The sequence below is a fragment of the Eschrichtius robustus genome, chromosome 4, assembly GCF_028021215.1.
Source record: "Eschrichtius robustus isolate mEscRob2 chromosome 4, mEscRob2.pri, whole genome shotgun sequence".
NCBI lineage: Eukaryota > Metazoa > Chordata > Mammalia > Artiodactyla > Eschrichtiidae > Eschrichtius > Eschrichtius robustus.
This window is the reverse complement of record NC_090827.1, coordinates 252,603-271,313: the sequence shown is the minus strand read 5'-3', so window position 1 is coordinate 271,313 and position 18,711 is coordinate 252,603. Positions and strand designations below refer to the sequence as shown.

Here is an 18,711-nt window from a genome sequence, read left to right as displayed (position 1 = left end):
CCCACCCTCACCTAAACCTAATGCTAGCCACTAAACATCTCGTTATGCTCAATAATGTTAGTCATGAGACAAAAACCCATTAGAATGTCTAAAATTTAGAAGTCTGACAATGCCGAGACTTGATGCTGATGCGGAATGACGGGAATCTTTCGTAAACCGCTGGTGGGAAAGTAAAGAGGAGCAAACCACTTTGGAAAGCAGTTTGGTGGTTTCTTAAAAGGTTGAACACACCCTATCATACCACCCAGCCATTCCATTTCTAGGTACTTGCTCATGAGAAAGGTAAATACATATACAAACAAAGACTTGAACACAGACATTCATGAAGCAGGTTTACTTGTAACAATCAAAAACTGGAAACAATTGAAATGTCTTTGATCACGTGAATGAATGAAAAAGATGTTGTATAGCCATATGTGCAAAGGACTATTATCCAGCAGAAACATGCAACAAAGAAGATAAATCTCAAAATCATTACCTGAGCGAGGGGACCGCACATACAAGAGTCCACACTGTAATAGTACTTTGTATAAAATCGAGACACTGCAAGCAAACCCAGAATTACAGACAGCAGATCAGCGATTGCCTGGAGATAGAGGGGTGCTGATTGGAAAAGGACACAAGAAATTGTTTAGGGGTGACGGAAACGACTTCTATCTTGATTGTGGTGATGGGTTCACGGGTGTATACACCTGTCAAATCTTATCCAACTGTATATTTTTTTGTATTTGAGGTTTATTGTAAGTGTCATACCTTAGCCAGGTCATCAAAAAAAAAAAAAAAACCCAACTCAGTGGAGGACTAAAAGAACCTAAATGAACTAAATTCCAAAATAAATAAATAAGAAGCTGTGGAAGAGATGAGACCTGGGGTATTTTCATCCCAGATTAAGTGGTGGAAGGTGGCAGAATCTCCCACAGGCTGGGGTCAAGAGTGGCTAGTTAAATGTCTATCAGACTTTTAGCTGCTGGAGGAGAGATTAGAACACCAAGGACCCCAAAGCTAAGATGGGCTGGTCCTCCACACTCGCAGCCTAATATGTGTATGTGGTACATGACACACACACCTGATAGATGACACGAGAAGAGGAAGAAAAAAGTGACCCACGGTCAAGAGAAAACAGTCAACAGAAAGAGACCAAGAAATGGCCCCGATGTTGTTACCAGACAGGAACTTTAAAATACCCGTGATAAATATATTAAAGAATCCAGTGGCCTAGTTGAATAGCAGGCATAAATAGGGAGTTTCCATTAAGAAACAGAACATAAAGAAAAAGAAACAATCGGAAATGCAAAAAATGAAAAATCACAGCAAGGGAAATAAAGAATTCCATTTAACATCAGAGGGAAGGATCAGTGAACATGAAGTCAGGTTAACAGAAATAACCCCAACAAAAACACAAAGAGAATAAAGAGTGATAAAATAGAAAAGCATCTGAAATCTGTAGAACAATATCTAAAGGTCTAACATACATGTATCTAGAGTCCAGGGAAAAAAAGAGAGGAAATGGAAGCAGAAAAATATTTGAACAAATAATGTCTGGGAATATTCCATATTTGATGATAGCATCAAACACAGATCCAAGAAGTTCATTAAACCCCACACATGATAAATACAAAGAAAACTACATCTAGGCATAATGTTATCAAACCTCTGAAATTCAAAGATAAAAAGAAAAATTTTAAAAAACATCCAGAGGTGAAAAAAAGAAGTATAATAAAGAGGGAGTAAATGATTTTTACTTACGTTTCACCAAAACAATAGAGAATAGCAGATAATGCCAAAAAATGTATGGGCTGAAAGAAGAAAAAAACCCTCTTTACCTTAAATTATAAATCCAACAAAATATTCTTCAAGAGTGAATATGAAAAAAAAGAAGTTTCCTAAACATTACAGTCATAACTTTGGTGGAGAATTTAAAGATACTTTAATTTAACTGACTTTCTATCATTTGTATTAAATGTATTAATTTTTTTCTGGTTTTATGTGTTTTATTTGGAAGTTCATAGATCATCAAAACCTAACTCTAAAGCTCATAATGCTATAGAGTCTAATCTGACTATGTTAAAAACAAATGCTACTGATTATATGCAAAATCATATACAAACCAACAGAAAAATTTATATGTAAGCCATTAAGGTGGTAAAGCATAGTTTTTTTTTTAACTAATTAATTAATTTGTATTTATTTATTTTTGCTGCATTGGGTCTTCATTGCTGCACGCTGGCTTTCTCTAGTTGCGGCGAGCGGGGGCTACTCTTCGTTGTGGTGCGTGGGCTTCTCATTGCAGTGGCTTCTCTTGTTGCGGAGCATGGGCTCTAGGCGCGTGGGCTTCAGTAGTTGTGGCTCGTGGGCTCTAGAGCGCAGGCTCAGTAGTTGTGGCTTGCGGGCTCTAGAGTTCAGGCTCAGCATCTGTGGCACACGGGCTTAGTTGCTCCGCGGCATGTGGGGTCTTCCTGGACCAGGGCTTGAACCTGTGTCCCCTGCACTGGCAGGCAGATTCTTAACCACTGAGCCACCAGGGAAGTCCTAAAGCATAGTTTTTAGAGGATGGACCCTGCCTGGCTAAAAAGACTGGTTCCACCACTAATTCAATGTATGACATTTAGGCAAATTATTTTTCTACTCTTGACTTTGTTTCCTCATCTTAAATTAAATGATAAGGGTAGAACATTCTCAAGGGTTTCAAGAAAGGTAATTGCGTTTTAACAATGCTTGGAATATAGTATGTACTTAATGAATGTTGACTATTATGACCTGAAATTAGGTTTACATTATTCTAGCCCCTTGATACTACTTTGTTCAAGGCTTGGTTAACAAAGCAGTAGTTGTCAAAGGGTTCCAAGTTCTGCACACCCTGGGGTGCCCTGAGAGCCTCTCCTAGAAGGTGCAAGGTCAGAACTGCTTTCATAACAGCACTCGGATACCATGTGTCCTTTCCATTCTCATTCTCTTGCAAGTACACAGTGGAGCTTTCTGGAAGTTACATGACATCTACAAGGTCATCATTATGTAGCTCATGAAATGTATGCCCCTGTAGACTTTTCTACCGTAGTAGGTTTAGGGTATGAATGTGTATATTCAGGTATTAACTCCGTTTGTTCTCCGAACTTCTATTGTGTTCTTTCTACCTTTCATTCGCTATACTTGCTCTGATCTCTGTAACCTCATTATTGTCCAATAAATCATTATTTTGAAATTCCCAAGTTCTTCTTACATCTACATGTAAACACAAGAAGTAACTACACTTTGGGGTTTTGTTTTGCAATGATATTAAATTACATTAACTTTTCTAAATTTAAACTTTCATTTTAACAGTTATTATTTTAGAATTCAATAATACTTATTCTAATGTAAAGAAAAATTTATTTATACTTTTCTTCTACTTAAAGACAGATTTTTTGCTTGAAAAGAGGGAACTGGAAAACTTCCTCAACCCACAGCTGCACCATGTACATCTGCCATGGTAGCCTGACAGCTTCCCAGGCTACTGATGAGGTCAGTGGTGATGTTAATTAATGTGATTATTTTGATACTGTATAATATAAAATGTAAAGTTTGTCAACATTTGGAAGATCTACAGAACAAGGGGAACCAGTATTTTCCAGTGACCATGATGTTCCAAATTCACGCAGGAATAAAGGCTCCATTCACAGAACAATGGATTTTAATCTTTTCAGATCCCTTTCATAAAGGCAAGTAACCTTTATGAAATGATCACCTCTCAAATTTTGAATTTTTTATACCAAAAGAATATCTACAGTTGTCTTAAAACATATTAAACCCCTCCTCCCTTTTCAACTATGCATCAGTGTAAGGCTGGGTTTTTTCATACTTCCACTAGAGCAACCTGAATTAAATATAGAAAATATAGAAAGCAACCTGCGTTAAATATAGAAAACATATTCCTTTTCACTTCAAACGATTGTATATTGACTGTGGGTTCTTTTACCAAATGCATAGTTACTGCTCACAGATGTTAAACTTTAAGTTTCAATCTCACTAACCGTGGACACACCACCGCTTTACCTTCACATCACACTACTCTCCATCCGGCAACGCACACTTCTCTCCAGTGCCGGACAAGACCATAGCTTTCTCCTTTAAAGCTCATATTCTGCTCTGGACTCCATCACAGATGCTTTCTTTAAGACCTTTCTTTATAATTATTCTACCTATGTAAAATCTTTAATCTTTCTGTCTACCTGAATTCCTGAATTTACCCATCCATCCAACCATTCGCTTATTCATTTGTTCATACATCCTGCAAATTATTTATTAAGCACCTATTCCTACATTCTAAGGGATGAGGTTTCAGGAATTAAAAGCAAAAACAAACAAATACAAAGAAGCCAACATGAAACCCTAAAGGAGGGTCTCATGTAGGGGTTGGTGGGTGAACAGGATAAAAGCACACAAATTCAGTGAAGTGTGAACTATCATGACATGTTGTGATGGGGACACAGAAAATCTGCATCGAACGCTGACACGGTACATTGCTAAGTGCTTCCTCAAATGAATGACTCTTAAGCTGAGTCCTGTTGAATGAGTAAGAAATAACAAGGCATAACAAACAAGAGGAGGTATTCCAAGGAGCAGAAAAGTATGCGCAAAAGAGAAAGACAGAACAAGAAAGCGTTTGGTGACAAACTGCAGCTGGGACAATGTGGCTGTGACACAGTATTCTAGTAGGAGGGTGACCGAGACACGGGAGCAGAGTTAGAGGTGACGTGCGGCCGTCAGATCACCCAGGGGGAGCTGTAAGCACTGCACCGCTTCTACACCACTGCACACGGCGTGTGACACGCACACACGGCACCACTTCTTCTCGGCACTCAAGCAGTGACCGACGCTTATTTGTCAAAGACAGCTAATGCAGACAACTACAGCCCAACACCATTTCACTGCGTGTAAAACAGACTGACGGCACACAGCTCCCAGCACCCACTGTGCACCGAAACACAGCCAATATTACGACAAGAATAACTCAACAGATTTTACTCCAGTTGGATTTGGACAGATGATCAAGGCTGGTGAGCAAAAATGTTCTAACCACCCCCAGTTAAGACGTTTCTTCATCAGCGACGAAGAAGACTAACAGGGAAGAAAACGTGTGAGCACACAGCTCTTCCCAGGACTTCCCCGGGCCTCCTCCTTGCTGCTTAAGCGCCCTGGTGCCCAAGGCACCCGACTCACCTGCCTTTCTTAAGCCCCACCTGCAACATCTACCACTTTCCTTTTTCTCTTGACTTTGAAAGTCTATATTCAAGAAACCATGGTCTTGATTGAAGGCAGAAGGCAACATAATAACAGTGACTTCTGCTCTTGGACAAACAAGCTTGTGCTGCTTTTTCTGGGTCAAACAGTTCCCCGTGGCCTCCAGAGATACACTCCACAGGACCGCATAATCCAAATGAGCGGGCCACAGGGCAGGACCGATGCGAGAGAAACTTATGTGGGCTGTGGCCTCACGATACCTGTGATACACAACCTTCTTGCTCCTGGCCAAGCCAGCAGGTGAGCTGCAGGTGACAACTCGGCTTCAGTCAGGACAAACTCTTACAGCTTCGGAGGGAGTGGGGAACGAGGAGAAGCTTAGGACAGCCTGCTACGCAACAGGCTGTGTCAGGAAACACCACAGCTCTCTCACACACCGCCAGGAACAGTTTTCAGCATGAGGTGACACAACAAGAGCTTAAGAACATTACTCTAAGCCGTCCCCACAGAAAAGATCCACAAATAGAGGCTGCGGCATATTGTTACTTGGAGCAGAGACAAACAAAGAAGAATGTTAGTCATTAGTCATTAGTGACTGCAAATACTTTAATACATTGAAAAATGAAATTTTACCCAGAGTTTTCACTGGGAGGATTGCCTGTTGCTAATCACATTTGGAAACGTACCGTGTTGATCCAGCGTAAGAATCTCTTGCCTCAAATCTTGACCCATCAAGTCTCGACTCTGTGACTGTGTTTATCCAAGTATCTTCCACGTTACATTTGTAACCCTCTAAATTCTGAATTAACCTATATTGATTCAGTTTTATATTCACCAATACACAACTTAGAAGTTCCTATTATACTAGTGAAACGTTGAAATTCTTTGTCCTGTGTTTAATTAAGTTAATCATATGAGCCATGTATCATTTAACTACTTGTAATAGAGGATATCTGAAGCTGCAGAATGAATGAGAAGCAGCTGGCAATTTCAGTGCATTCATATACAATTAGACTAGTAACATAATCAAACTGCTCTAATAAAAATATGCATTATTGAAGTTCTAGGGTTTGTCAACCTCATGGATGGAAACACCTGATGCAATGTGAGGAGTCAAACAATTTCCCTAAGTCTAGAGTTGCATCTAAAACTCTGAAGGGTTGGAATTGACTATGAAGGTCTAATTAAAAGCAATGCATGTGCCACACACCCTTTCCCCAAAACTCTAAACAACAAAATGGTTCCACATAACCTAACAAAGAAAGGTTCAGTGGACATCCTGGTCTAGTTGTAACCTAACCCCTTTTAACCTTAACTCTTTTGATCGGTATTTTCCAGCACTCACTGCTCTGAGACGCCCATTTCACATCACACACTCTGACCGAACGCTCGTGATCCCTGGAGCACTTTTATTACGTGTCTGTGAACAGAATGGGGGCTAAACTGAAATGGCATCTCCTCCCACTGGGGAGAAGAGTCAATTCAGCAAGTGATTACAGCGGAGGGTAAGACGGAGAAAGACAAGTACCGTATGACGTCGCTTAGAGTGGAATCTAGAAAAGTGACATAAATGAGCTTGTCTACAAAACAGAAACAGACGCACAGACACAGAGAGCAAACTTATGGCTACCAAAGGGGAAGGGGGGGAGGGATAAAAAGGAGTTTGGGATTCACAGATACACACTACTGTATATAAAATAGATAATCCACAAGGACCACTGTATAGCATGGGGAACTCTACTCAATATCTTTTAATAACCTGTAACGGAAAAGAATCTGAAAAAGAATATATATACATATGCATATATATATATAACTGAATCACTTTGCTGGACACCTGAAACCAACATGACACTGTAAACCAACTCTACTTCAGTAAAAACATTACAGCCGAGGAGAAATAATAGCACAGGGGATGTGCAGGGAGGTGCAAGGAAACAACAAGGCCCTCGATTCAGACCTGGAAGAGCAGGGAGAGCTTCTGGGAAGCAGAGCCTAGTCTGAGATGTAAAGGCTGAGTAGGTACGGGACCTCAAAGACCCAGCAAGGGGCCAGGGAATCCAGAAGAGGAGGGGAGGCCGCAGTGTTTCCCACAAAGGGATGCTACAGGGGGTGGGGTGAGAAGAAGTGGCGTTGCCGGTTCTCCATCCACAGGTTCGTCTCACACACACTCACACATACACTGACCTCACACTCACACTCTCACACACACACACACACACACCTTCACACACTCACCTCCACACACATCACACACACCCTCGCACCCTCACCTTCACACACACACACTCACACCCTCACCTTCACACACACACCCTCATACACTCACACTCACACACTCTCACACACCCCTCACCCTCACACACACACTCACACCCTCACAGTTACTCTCACACACACTCACTCTCACAGTCACTCTCACACACTCACACCCTCACACACACTCACACGCACTGACAACCTCACACACACACTCACACCCTCACACACTCACCTTCACACACACACACCCTCACACACTCACACTCACAACTCTCACACACACCTTCATACCTACTCACACACACGCTCACACACACTCACACCCCACTCTTCCCACCACTCTTTAAATCCCACAGGTCCTGCAAAGTCCGGCATCCTCATCCTGTTGTAGAATCTCTGCTCAGCACCAGACCTTCCCTAGAAAGCCTCCTTCAGCATTTCCCTCCTGTGGGACTCTGGCTTTTCAAGTTCTTGAGAAGTTTCTAAAACTGCGGCACAAATATTAAGCTCCTGGTAAAGTGCTGAAATGTGTAATTCCAAGGCTGTTCCTGGGTGGTTATCTCCACACGCAGACTTTAAGCCCCTTCAGGCAGGAATGTCATGAACTTTGTATCTTCCTCAGTAACACGCATAACCCACAATACACTTCATCCTGAGAGGTACAAAAAGCGACTAACCTCTGAAAAGTGTGTCATAAAACATAACGTAAGCTGAAGCTTTCAAAAACTCCAAATTCAAAAAAAACTCTTTTAATTCTTGTTATTATTGCCAGGCACAGTGGTGCTAAGAGCGTTTATCAGCTATAGGAGGAGTGCACTGACTGCTGGGGGTGAAGAAATCCAAATGAAGGTGACTCACTGGGCAGCATAACTACCCGATTCTGGTTTGGTGTCACCTCAGTTCCTCGAGAAAATGTCATCATACTGGCAAAAGCGAGACAGAAATCAAGTAACAAATTTAAGGCCCAAGCCATAGTATGATGTTCAATATTCTAGATGAGTTTAAATCCATTAATTTGGAAAAATTTCATCACAAAGTACTGAAAGCACGTGCGGATGTGATAAGGGAACAGTTACAATCATCTTTTAAAATGTTATGTGAAGGGAGGGTTGACAGGGAGCAAAGAAGCCAGCCATGGTCTCAATTTTCAAAACAAAGAAGGTGGATTCCAACTTTAGCCTTGAGAGCTTGACACTGATTCCAGGCACGACTCCCACGAGATTCTTAACATTATCATCTGTAAGTGCCCAAAATGTGAAGTGTTGTTACCTACCAGCTAGGGAGAGCTCAAAGGAACCCATCATTACAAAGGAACCCAGGGCTATTTCTTTTTGTTTTTACAGGGTTGCTTCATAGCTATTCTGCAGAAAGTGGAAATGCAGTCCAGCAAGGAACCTGACTGAGTCTGTCACAGAATGCATCCGCCCCGCCCACATGAAGGAATGTAAACGCTGAGGAAGGAGAGTCACTTGACTATAACGCTGCCCAAATGGCCTTATAAAGACCACTAATTCATGGGCTCCTGCAAAGCAAGGGAAGGCGTCTAGGACCAAACGTCCTGCCTGTTCTCCACTCTGCACAGTTATTGGATGAAGATATTAACTGCATCCTGACCACATCTGCTCATGCCTCTAAATGGGGAAGAACAGCTAATCTGTATCATGGAATCAGCATCCAAAAATATCCTGACCTTCTGGAACAACAGGCTAATGAAAGGTAAAGGTTACATTTAATTGCAATAAGTATTTTTCAAAGTCCCAAATCTAGTAGCCAAATGTACAAATTGAGGAAAAGAAGTATACTTGCAGAGAAGTATGCAAAAAGATGCTTAATTAAACAGTGCAGTATGGATGCCAAAAATATAGAAGGGGAGAGGACAAATTTGACTTTAGGATGATTTACCATGTGGTACCCAGAGGAGATAGCCAGACAAGTCCAATGATGTTAGTCCGTTCCTGTTTGCTCAGCTCTCAGGACCACACTTTCAGAAAAACAGGAATTCATCCAAAGGAGAAATTCCTTGATGATAATGGGATTCTTGACCTATGCCAATTAAGGACAAGTTGAAGGAAATGAATATTACCATAGAGATCATAGACATATTATATCTCTGTTATGTAGACAAGCTTTCTGTATAAGTACTCTAAGAGGTAAAAATTGGGATATGAAGATTATAGAGGCAAACAGTACAGTTCACTGTAAGGAAAGAGTTCTTACGCTCAGAGCAGGTCAAATAAAGGAATGCCTCCCGCTTTCAAGATGAATCTCGATCAATAGCTCGCCTAAATTGATCTTAATATTCTCCTTGAATTTGGAAATAAGATCATCTGCTAAAAGTGAAAAAATAAAGATAATTTGGACTGGAAAACCTGGAGAACCCTGGAACATGTCTTATGGGGAAATTGACAGGAATTATCCAAGAAAGAATAGAATAACTTCCGAGCACCGTTAACCGTCCCTGAAGCTGAAGGTGGAGTGAATCGGGTGCTGGCAGGGCTAGTGGCAGGCGATTAAGGGATGCAGCAGAGCCGACGTGGTTGTCCAACGTCAGTGCGCGGAGCAAAGAGGAAAACGGAGAAAATCGGGACCGGCCCAGGAGCAGTCGCAGGACAGGAGGGGGTGCGCGGTGCCGGGTGAGGGGCTTCCTGGAAGGGCAGGAGGTGGGGTCAGAAAGGGCACACGGAAGGCTCGGCTTTTTCAGCTGCGCAGCCTTGCGTGATGGGAAGGCCCGGAGGGCAGGGGCCGGACACCAGTGGATTCCCAAAGTGAGGCAGCGCAGGCTGAGGTCCTGTGGACCCAGCGTGCAGGAGCTGAATGAAGTCCTGAGCAAGCTGGGCAGCCCTGCGTGATGGGAAGGCCCGGAGGGCGGGGGCCGGAGCCGAATGAAGTCCTGAGCGATGACAGCTGATCAAAGTGGAGGAAGCAAATCCCCTGTGAGCGTAGATTCCCAAGGGAAGTGGAATACTCAGGAAGTCAACGAGCACCGGTCACAGGGAGAGGGTAACACCCGTGAAGGGTGTAAACTTAGAAAGACCAAGGGTAGCTGGGCGATGGTGAAAGAATTAACAGTTCGAAGCAGCTCTGAACAGCCTGCAGGCCCCATGGGAGAAAAGCACAGGCATGCGTGTAGGACCAAGACCACAACAGTCCATGTAGGGTCCTTGCAAAACAGATACTAATCCTGAGATGGTGTCGAACAGAATACCTGCAGCACCAAGGCACCAAAAAACTTAAATCAATAATTAGGAAGACACCCACTATGTGCCAGGTACCGGGAATCCAAGGATGAATATCCTGAGGGAGATCTGAGTTAGGTAGCAATCCAGACATCTGAACAGGTGTTTCTTTTTCAACTGAAGTACGTTGATTTACAATGCTGTGTTAGCGTCAGGTGTACAGCAAAGTGATTCAGATATATATATATATATACACACACACACATATATATATACCTTTTCAGATTCTTTTCCCTTATAGGTTATTACAAGATATTCCCTGTGCTATAAAGTAGGTCCTTGATGATGATCTGCTTTATATACAGCAGTGTGTATCTGCTAATCCCAAACTCCTAATTTATCCCTCCCCGCCCCTTTCCCCTTGGTAACCATGAGTTTGTTTTCTATGTCTGTGAGTCTGTTTCTGTTTTGTAAATAAGTTCATTTGTATCTTTTTTTTTCCAATTCCACATGCAAGTGATACCGTATGATATTTGTCTTTCTCTGGCTTCCCTGTCTGAACAGGTATTTTTATTTTTATTTTGAATTAATTTATTTTTTTGGCCGCACTGCGCGGCATTAGCATCTTGGTTCCCTGACCAGGGATCAAACCCATGCCCCTTGCATTGGGAGCGTGGAATCTTAACCACTGGACCACCAGGGAAGTCCCTAAAAAGGTATTTTTAATGTAAGGCAGCAGAGTGAAAGGGGACACATAGTTATGTCAGACCTGGAAAAAACCGAGGATTAAGAAGCTTTCCTGGGGGCGCCCAGACCCCTTTCCTGGGGTGTTCACTCCCAAAGCCACTGTCTTCTGTTGGCTTTTTGCTAATTCCTACTGTGGTGAGAAGGAAGAAGTGGTACCCGAGTGAATTAACTTGAGTTGCCTTTGATTTTCTGAAAGGGAGAGTTTATTTTAATAAAAAGATTATTAACGGCCAGAAAGGATTCCAGGCAAGCAACTACACGCAGTTGATAATCACATTTTTGTGGCTGGACCTGGGGGAGGGGCGATCATGGCCCAAAGCCCCTCAGGGTTCATAAGGTACTCACTCTCCTACTGCTGCTGGGCGGGAACTGGCCTAAAGCTCCTCACTCCGGGCAAATAATTCTGTTCATACCCTGTAAGCCTGAAGGCTGCAGGAAGAACAAGCCTGCGGGAACTGGCCTAAAGCTCCTCACTCCGGGCAAATAATTCTGTTCATACCCTGTAAGCCTGAAGGCTGCAGGAAGAACAAGCCTGTGGGCCTGCACTCAGGGGAGAGAGAAATAGATGAACTAGGTCAGACGCTTCCAAACTGTTTGAGAGGAACAAAAGAAGCAAATGTGAGTCAGGATAGCCAAAAAATCACTCCAATGCCAAATGAGTCAACTAATCTAGGGGTGGCTAAATTGGTTCATCTAAAGACCTAAAACTTGCCAAAAGATTTTCTTGTATCAAGATGGAGAGCCCCAACCAAAACTGCTGCACAGGCACCTAACGAATATTTACTGAAAACATCTAGATGGCCTAGAGACTAAAAACCAGTGAAATTATTGATATTTTAGAAAGAAAAGCAACTGTTTCTACAAATATGCAGAAAAGTAGTAAACTGTAATGTTTAAGAAGAGTTGCTTGGGTAAATATTTATAATTAAGTGGTATAAAATTCAATGATACAAAAGTTATATATCCTAGCAAATAAAAGGAAAGCTAAGCAACTTCCTGGAAAATCTAACATTCATAATGGAAATAACAATTTGAATGATCACTTACTTCTTTAGTCTTTAGTCCAATATTAATTTTAAAAGTTTTTTTAAAATAATGCCTTAACACAAGATCATTTTATAAGCCATAGTTACATGAGATTTGAGGACCAAACCTTGTGAAGCTACGTCTCCTTCTACATTCTCAAGAACGACAAAAAAGTATCTTGGACATGTTATTTTATACCTGGATACCTAGTAGCGGGGACTTAAAGGGGCTTTTTATATTCATACACTATGAAACACCACACCAAGCATAAGTACTTTCTATTTGTGTTGGGTCTCAAAGAGAGAAAAATAAAATTCTTATTTTCTCTGTCATACATTAGAAAAAAGATCCTACAGCACAAGAAAAAACAGAATATCCATCTATTCATTACAAATTTCTATTAAATAAACTTCAGCTACTTAAGTTTCCTCGCTGATACATTTAAAAACATACAAGTGGGTCTGTTTTATATGAGATGTTTAATTACTGTACCAATAATTATTCTAGAATTTTTCCTACTACTTTATGTCTACAGGCTTTATGTAAAGAGCCTACTGTTTTGACATGAAAAGTACAGCTTATTTATTTTAACTGCATGCCTCTTATTTTTCTGTTGGGTCATAGATCCCTTTAGATATCTGAGGACTCTGGATTGTCTCCCTAAAAATGCAGAGACTCAAACGTTTAAATACAATTTCAGGATCCCCGGAAGCAATCCACAGACCGAGCTGTGTAATAACTGAACAGAGAGCACAGACTACACGGGCAAACTCCACCAAAAGCATAACACTGTTAACATGGCTTTTTGACAAATTAAGATTTGCTTCGAAATTTTAGACATCATATTTGTTAATTGCTGTTATTATTGATTTTTGTCACTCTTCATAATATAGTACCTGAAATGACAACTCCCAAAGAAAACAAAAAAACACAGCCGTTTTAGGAAAAGCAACAGATTAGTCCCACACTAGGAACCAAGGTATAAAAATCTACATCCATCACTGAAGGCTCTAGCGCTTATCCACGTGTCGTCAGAGGGTCAGCGATGTTCCTCCCAAGAGCAGTTCTAGTTGCGAGGTAAGCATTTGATGAAATCACTATCACAGGACTGACCCTGGTATGTTATAAATCAAGCTCTAATTTAAAACTGTATATACGACCTGTTCTACTTAAAATTCCAGGGGGTTTCAGTGTGATGGAAACCAAGACGCCCCAGTCACAATTAAGCGACACCTTCAACCTTCTGGCTTACTTCAGAAGATACACACTGTTCACCAAGTGCAAAATGAAGGCGCGACCCTGGGAAACGAGGGAGCTAAGGAAAGACGCACGGAATGCATAACCCGAAATCACATGACCACTTGCAGCGGAGGGCCCACACAAGTGCCGCCGCGAGGCTGCTCGGCCCACCCAGGACAGGCTGAGGGCACCGGCCCGACGCCCACCGCTCCCCAGGGCGCCGCGGTCACAGTGGGCATCGGATCCCCAAGCAGTAATTAACACGCGCGCGCACACACACACAGACGCACAGGCACGCGCGCGCGCGCACACGAACACACGCACAGGCACACGCGCGCGCGCACACGAACACGCACAGGCACGCGCGCGCGCACACAAGCGCGCGCACACGAACACACGCACGCGCACACACGCACGCGCAAACATGCACAGACGCGCGCGCGCGCGCACAAACACACGCACAGGCACACACGCACGCGCGCACACGCACACTCCCCGGCGGAGCCCGGCGGCCCCCCTGGAAGTTCGCGGCGGCCCCGCTGAGCGATCCCGGGGTCGCAGCCGCCCGGCCCCCAGGAGCGCGAACCGCTCAACGCGCAGCGCGGCCGGACGAGGCTGCGGTGACGCCGGCGCGGCCTCGCTCCCCGCGGGCCCTCCGCCCTCGGCCGCCGCGGGGCCCCGGCGCGCGGAGCTGCCCCCGGCGTGGGAACCGGGCCCGGCCCCGGGACCGCAGGAGGGCTTCCTGGGGGGCACGCGAGGGCCCGGACGGGGGGCCGCGGAGAGGGCCGCCCCCGGAGCCCGGGCCGGCGAGGGCGCGCGGCGACCACTTACTCGGGGGCGTCCCGACCTCGGGCTGCGTTTCCGGCTCGCCGGCAGCTCCGGGGCGCGCCTCGCAGATCCGCGCCGCCCGCGCAGGAGGCGAGTGGGCGGCGGGCGGCGGGCGGCAGAGGGGGGCCCGGCGGCGGCACCTGCCGGTCCCTGCACCGCTGTCCCCACCGCCGGCGGCCGCCGCGCTTCTTCCCGGCTGCCGCTCAACAGGCGGGGCGGGCGCGGCGCGCAGCAAACCCGGTTCCCGCGCGGCGCCCACGCTCAGGCAGCCCCGGCCCCGGGCTCCGCTCTCTCTCCCGCTCTCCCTCCCTCTCTCCTCCCCCCGCTCAGCCCCAAGGATCCCTCGCAGCGCCTCTCCCTGCGGTCTTCTCGGAACCCCTCCCCTTCCCTGCACCAAAAGGCTGAGAAAGAAAGCGGCGGCTGGAACGCACCATGGTGAGGTTACGCCGGGCCCCTGTGCGCTCGCGGCGCGCCCTCCCCGCGAGTGTCGGTCGCCTGGGGGCCGGGGGGCTCCCGCGCGGCTCCCTGCTCTCCGCGTGGACTCTAGCAGCCGAAGTGCAGGGAAGCTGCACCGAAACCTGCTCCTGGAAAGCCAGCTCGGGGCTGAGTGTCACCCTCTGCGACCATTCTAGCGCAGGGGGACTGAGTCCTCCAGCCGCCCCGTCGCCTGCCCAGCAGCTCCTGTGTGGAGACGGCGACCAGGGAACAGGGACAAAGGAAGAGAAAGGAGAAGGAGGGAGGGAACGCAAGGAAGATTTGGCCGACTTAAAAAACAATGTTTTCCACTATGCACTGGGCTGGAAAAACCTCAGTTCTCCGTAGTTAGAAACTCCAGCATTTCTGCTGGGAAACTGATGTCTCTGCATGGATGGTTTTCGTGCCCTGGTTCTCAGGTTAAAGCCGATCTGCTCCTTTGCAAATGCAGTTCTATGGCTGCAGAGCATTTACATCTTTCCAGTAAGGTCCTGATTCTGCTTGGCTCGGTACATTTAGTTCTGTTTGTTGGGTGTGCAGTGTGTGTGAGTGTGTGTGTGTGTATTCCAGAACAGAAAAAAAAGTTCTTATATAAATGTTTTGAGTCACCTTTCCGACCTCAAAAAAGCTCATTATGCTGTTTCATTTTGAATTCATAATTAATCATGATTATTATGCGATCTTTCTTCAAACCCAGGAACTCTGAGATACATTGTTCGTGGTTATCTCCAATTCGTATATTTCTCCCTAAACTTACCCACATAATCTCTCCATTTTAGACTCATCTCGCAGCCTTGACAACTATGCTGTCCTCAAGGCAAACATCAGTCAGAATAAACATACATTTAAATAAGAAAAAAGACATTTAAATAAGAAAAAAAGGCATTTAACTAAAATTTGCCTTAGTATCGGGCAACTGGTCTAGAGCTATAAGTGTGCATTTTTTGGCTCTGCCATCTCTGAAACCATCTGTTTCTCTACACCCGATGCATGATAATCTCTTAGGTCAAAAGGGCTTTTGTCTTCAGAGAATTTAAGTCCTAGGAGGAAACAAATAAGTAAGAAGTACCCAGTATCGCATAATTGAAAGAGGATTTCATCGTATTTTAAGAAAGATAAAGCTAATGATTTGAAAGCTCAGAGGAAACGCAGATACCTTCTGACAGGAGACTATTTCATATCAGGACGGCAGTGGAGTCAGGCCTTACAGCACAGATCATATCTGGGAAAAGATAAAATAGAGGAAGTGTTTGTCTTCTGTGTTTTCCCGGCAGAGGCAAACTTGTGAGCAAAGGCTTGGAGGTGGGAAGGCAGGGCCCTGATGTTCATAAAGGGAGTGGCGATCACAAGGGTCGGAAAGGCCATCATTATCAAGTCTGCGTGTAACACACGCTGGAGAGGGTGTGGAGAGAAGGGGACACTCCTCCACTGTTGGTGGGAATATAAACTGGTGCAGCCACTATGAAGAACAGTGTGGAGGTTCCTTGAAAAACTAAAAATATTGATAGAACTCCCATATGATCCAGCAGTTCCACTCCTGAACATGTATCCGGAGTGAACTGTAATTCGAAAAGATACATGCACCCCTATGTTCGCAGCACTATTTATAGTAGCCAAGACGTTGAAGCAACTTAAATGTCCATCAATGGATGAATGGATAATGAAGATGTGGTGCATGTACACAGTGGAATACTACTCAGCCATCAAAAAGAATTAAATAATGGCATTTGCAGCAACAGTGGATGGACCTAGAGATTATCATACTAAGAGTAAGTCAGAAAGAAAAAGACAAATACCATGTGATATCACTTATATATGGAATCTAAAATATGACACAAATGAACTTATCTATGAAAGAGAAACAGACTCACAGACATAGAGAATAGACTAGTGGCTGCCAAGGGGGAGGAGAGTGGGGGAGGGATGAATTGGGAGTTTGGGATTAGCAGATGCAAACTATTATATATAGGATGGATAAACAACAAGGTCCTACTGTACAGCACAGGGAACTATATTCAATATCCTGTGATAAACCATCATGGAAAAGAATATAAAAAAGAATGTATATGTATGTATATAACTGAATCACTTTTCTATATAGCAGAAATTAACACAACATTGTAAACCAACTATACTTCAATAAAATAAATTTAAAAGGGAGTCATTTGCAAAGTACACCAAAAAAAGTATAGGCAGATGAGGTAGAAAGGTAAGTTGAGTCCAGACGGCCTCATTTGCCCGCCTTCTAGTTGTCATGCATTGCAGCTTCATATAAAACCTGTTTTTTTGTTTTTTGTTTTCCTCTACTGTCATTACTCTTGTCAACATACCCTTCATCCTGGATCATGACTTGCTTGACCCATTCATTCTTGCCTTTACCAGCCTCAAATTCTAAGGCACACAGACTCCTTGGTAAAGACTACATTTAACCTCAGTACTTTCTACCAGGACCTACCCAGTTTCACCAAGGGTAGCTCTCAGGTAGAGAGTATCTTGTGCAGGCAATTCCTCAGAGACATAGTGGGTTCAGTTCCAGGCCGCCAAAATAAAGCACATATCACAGTAAAGCGAGTCACACACATTTTTTGTTCCTAGTGCATATAAAAGTTATGTTTACACTACACTGTAGTCTATGAAGTATGCAATAGCATTATGTCTAAAAAACAATGTATCTGCCTTGACTAAAAAAATACTTTGTTGCTAAAAAATCCTAACCATCAATGAGCCTTCAGCGAGTCTTAGTAGTAAGTCAAAGATCACTGATCACAGGTCACCATAACAAAATACAATAATAATGAAAACTTTTGAAATATTGTGAGAATTACCAAAATGTGACACAGAGGCATGAAGTGAGCAAATGCTGTGGGAAAAACGGCACAGATAGACTTGTTCGATGCAGGGTTGTCACAAACCTTCAATCTGTAAGAAAACGCAATAAAGGGAAGCGTACTAAGAAGAGGTCTGCCTGTGGTCCTCCCCCATTCTCTATAGGGTGTGTGGGAAAAGCAACCGACCTGTGGTACAGGAACCACCAAAGCGTGATTGTGAGAGACATTCTCTAATCTGGATGACTGATATGCCCTGAAAAATTACTGAGTTCCTTGATGCTGGGAAGTAATCTTTCCAGCCTAAGTGCTTAGCAAAGAACATGCATCTCAGTAGGGATTCGGTAAAATCATTGAATGGATGAATGAACACCTGAATATTTCATCATCTTTGAGATCTGTTCTGTCTTACAGATGATGTATAGGTTAAAACCTACTTGCCTCCACTTTATTGAGAATAGGAAAGTTGTCATGGCAACTTCATCAAAACGTTAACAAGGACAAGTATTCAGTTTAAAGTGACTTTCCGTAACTTTGTCTCTCAGGCAGAAAAGCTCAAGTTTTTCTTCCCAAGATGCTTTGTTTTTCCTGTATGCACAATTGGCAACAGCACACAAGCATTCAACTGTGTATTCTTTTCACATTTGCAGATGACAATGGCAATCAGAGGTGCGATCTAACTCCTTGCTACTCAGAGTGTGGCCTGTGTATCTGCAGCAACACCATGACCTGTGATCTTGTCAGAAATACAGGCCTCAGGCCTCACCCCAAACCTACCGAATCAGAACTTTTATTTAACGAAATCCTGGGTAACTCGTATGCATATTACAGTTTTGGAAGCACTGGTCTGCAGTCGGCTCATTAAGTATGCCCCACATGGAAATGGGTTTTATGAATCTGTTTAAACCTGGGGATTT

The 18,711-nt window shown here is 43.9% G+C and overlaps 2 protein-coding genes across 2 annotated transcripts in view; one reads left to right on the top strand and one right to left on the bottom strand.

Moving 5' to 3' along the window:
• GUCY1A1 (guanylate cyclase 1 soluble subunit alpha 1) overlaps positions 1-14,582 on the bottom strand; it is a 57,374-nt gene extending 42,792 nt beyond the window's left edge. Inside the window, exon 1 of the mRNA XM_068542371.1 lies at positions 14,499-14,582. The gene's annotated coding sequence lies outside the window, so the exon portion shown is untranslated. The remainder of the gene's footprint in view (positions 1-14,498) is intronic.
• LOC137764450 (homeobox protein unc-4 homolog) lies at positions 14,092-15,317 on the top strand. The gene is made up of 2 exons (XM_068543641.1): positions 14,092-14,930; positions 15,128-15,317. The coding sequence occupies exons 1-2, from the start codon at positions 14,092-14,094 to the stop codon at positions 15,315-15,317; spliced, it is 1,029 nt and encodes a 342-aa protein (XP_068399742.1).
• Positions 15,318-18,711: the final 3,394 nt, after the last annotated feature.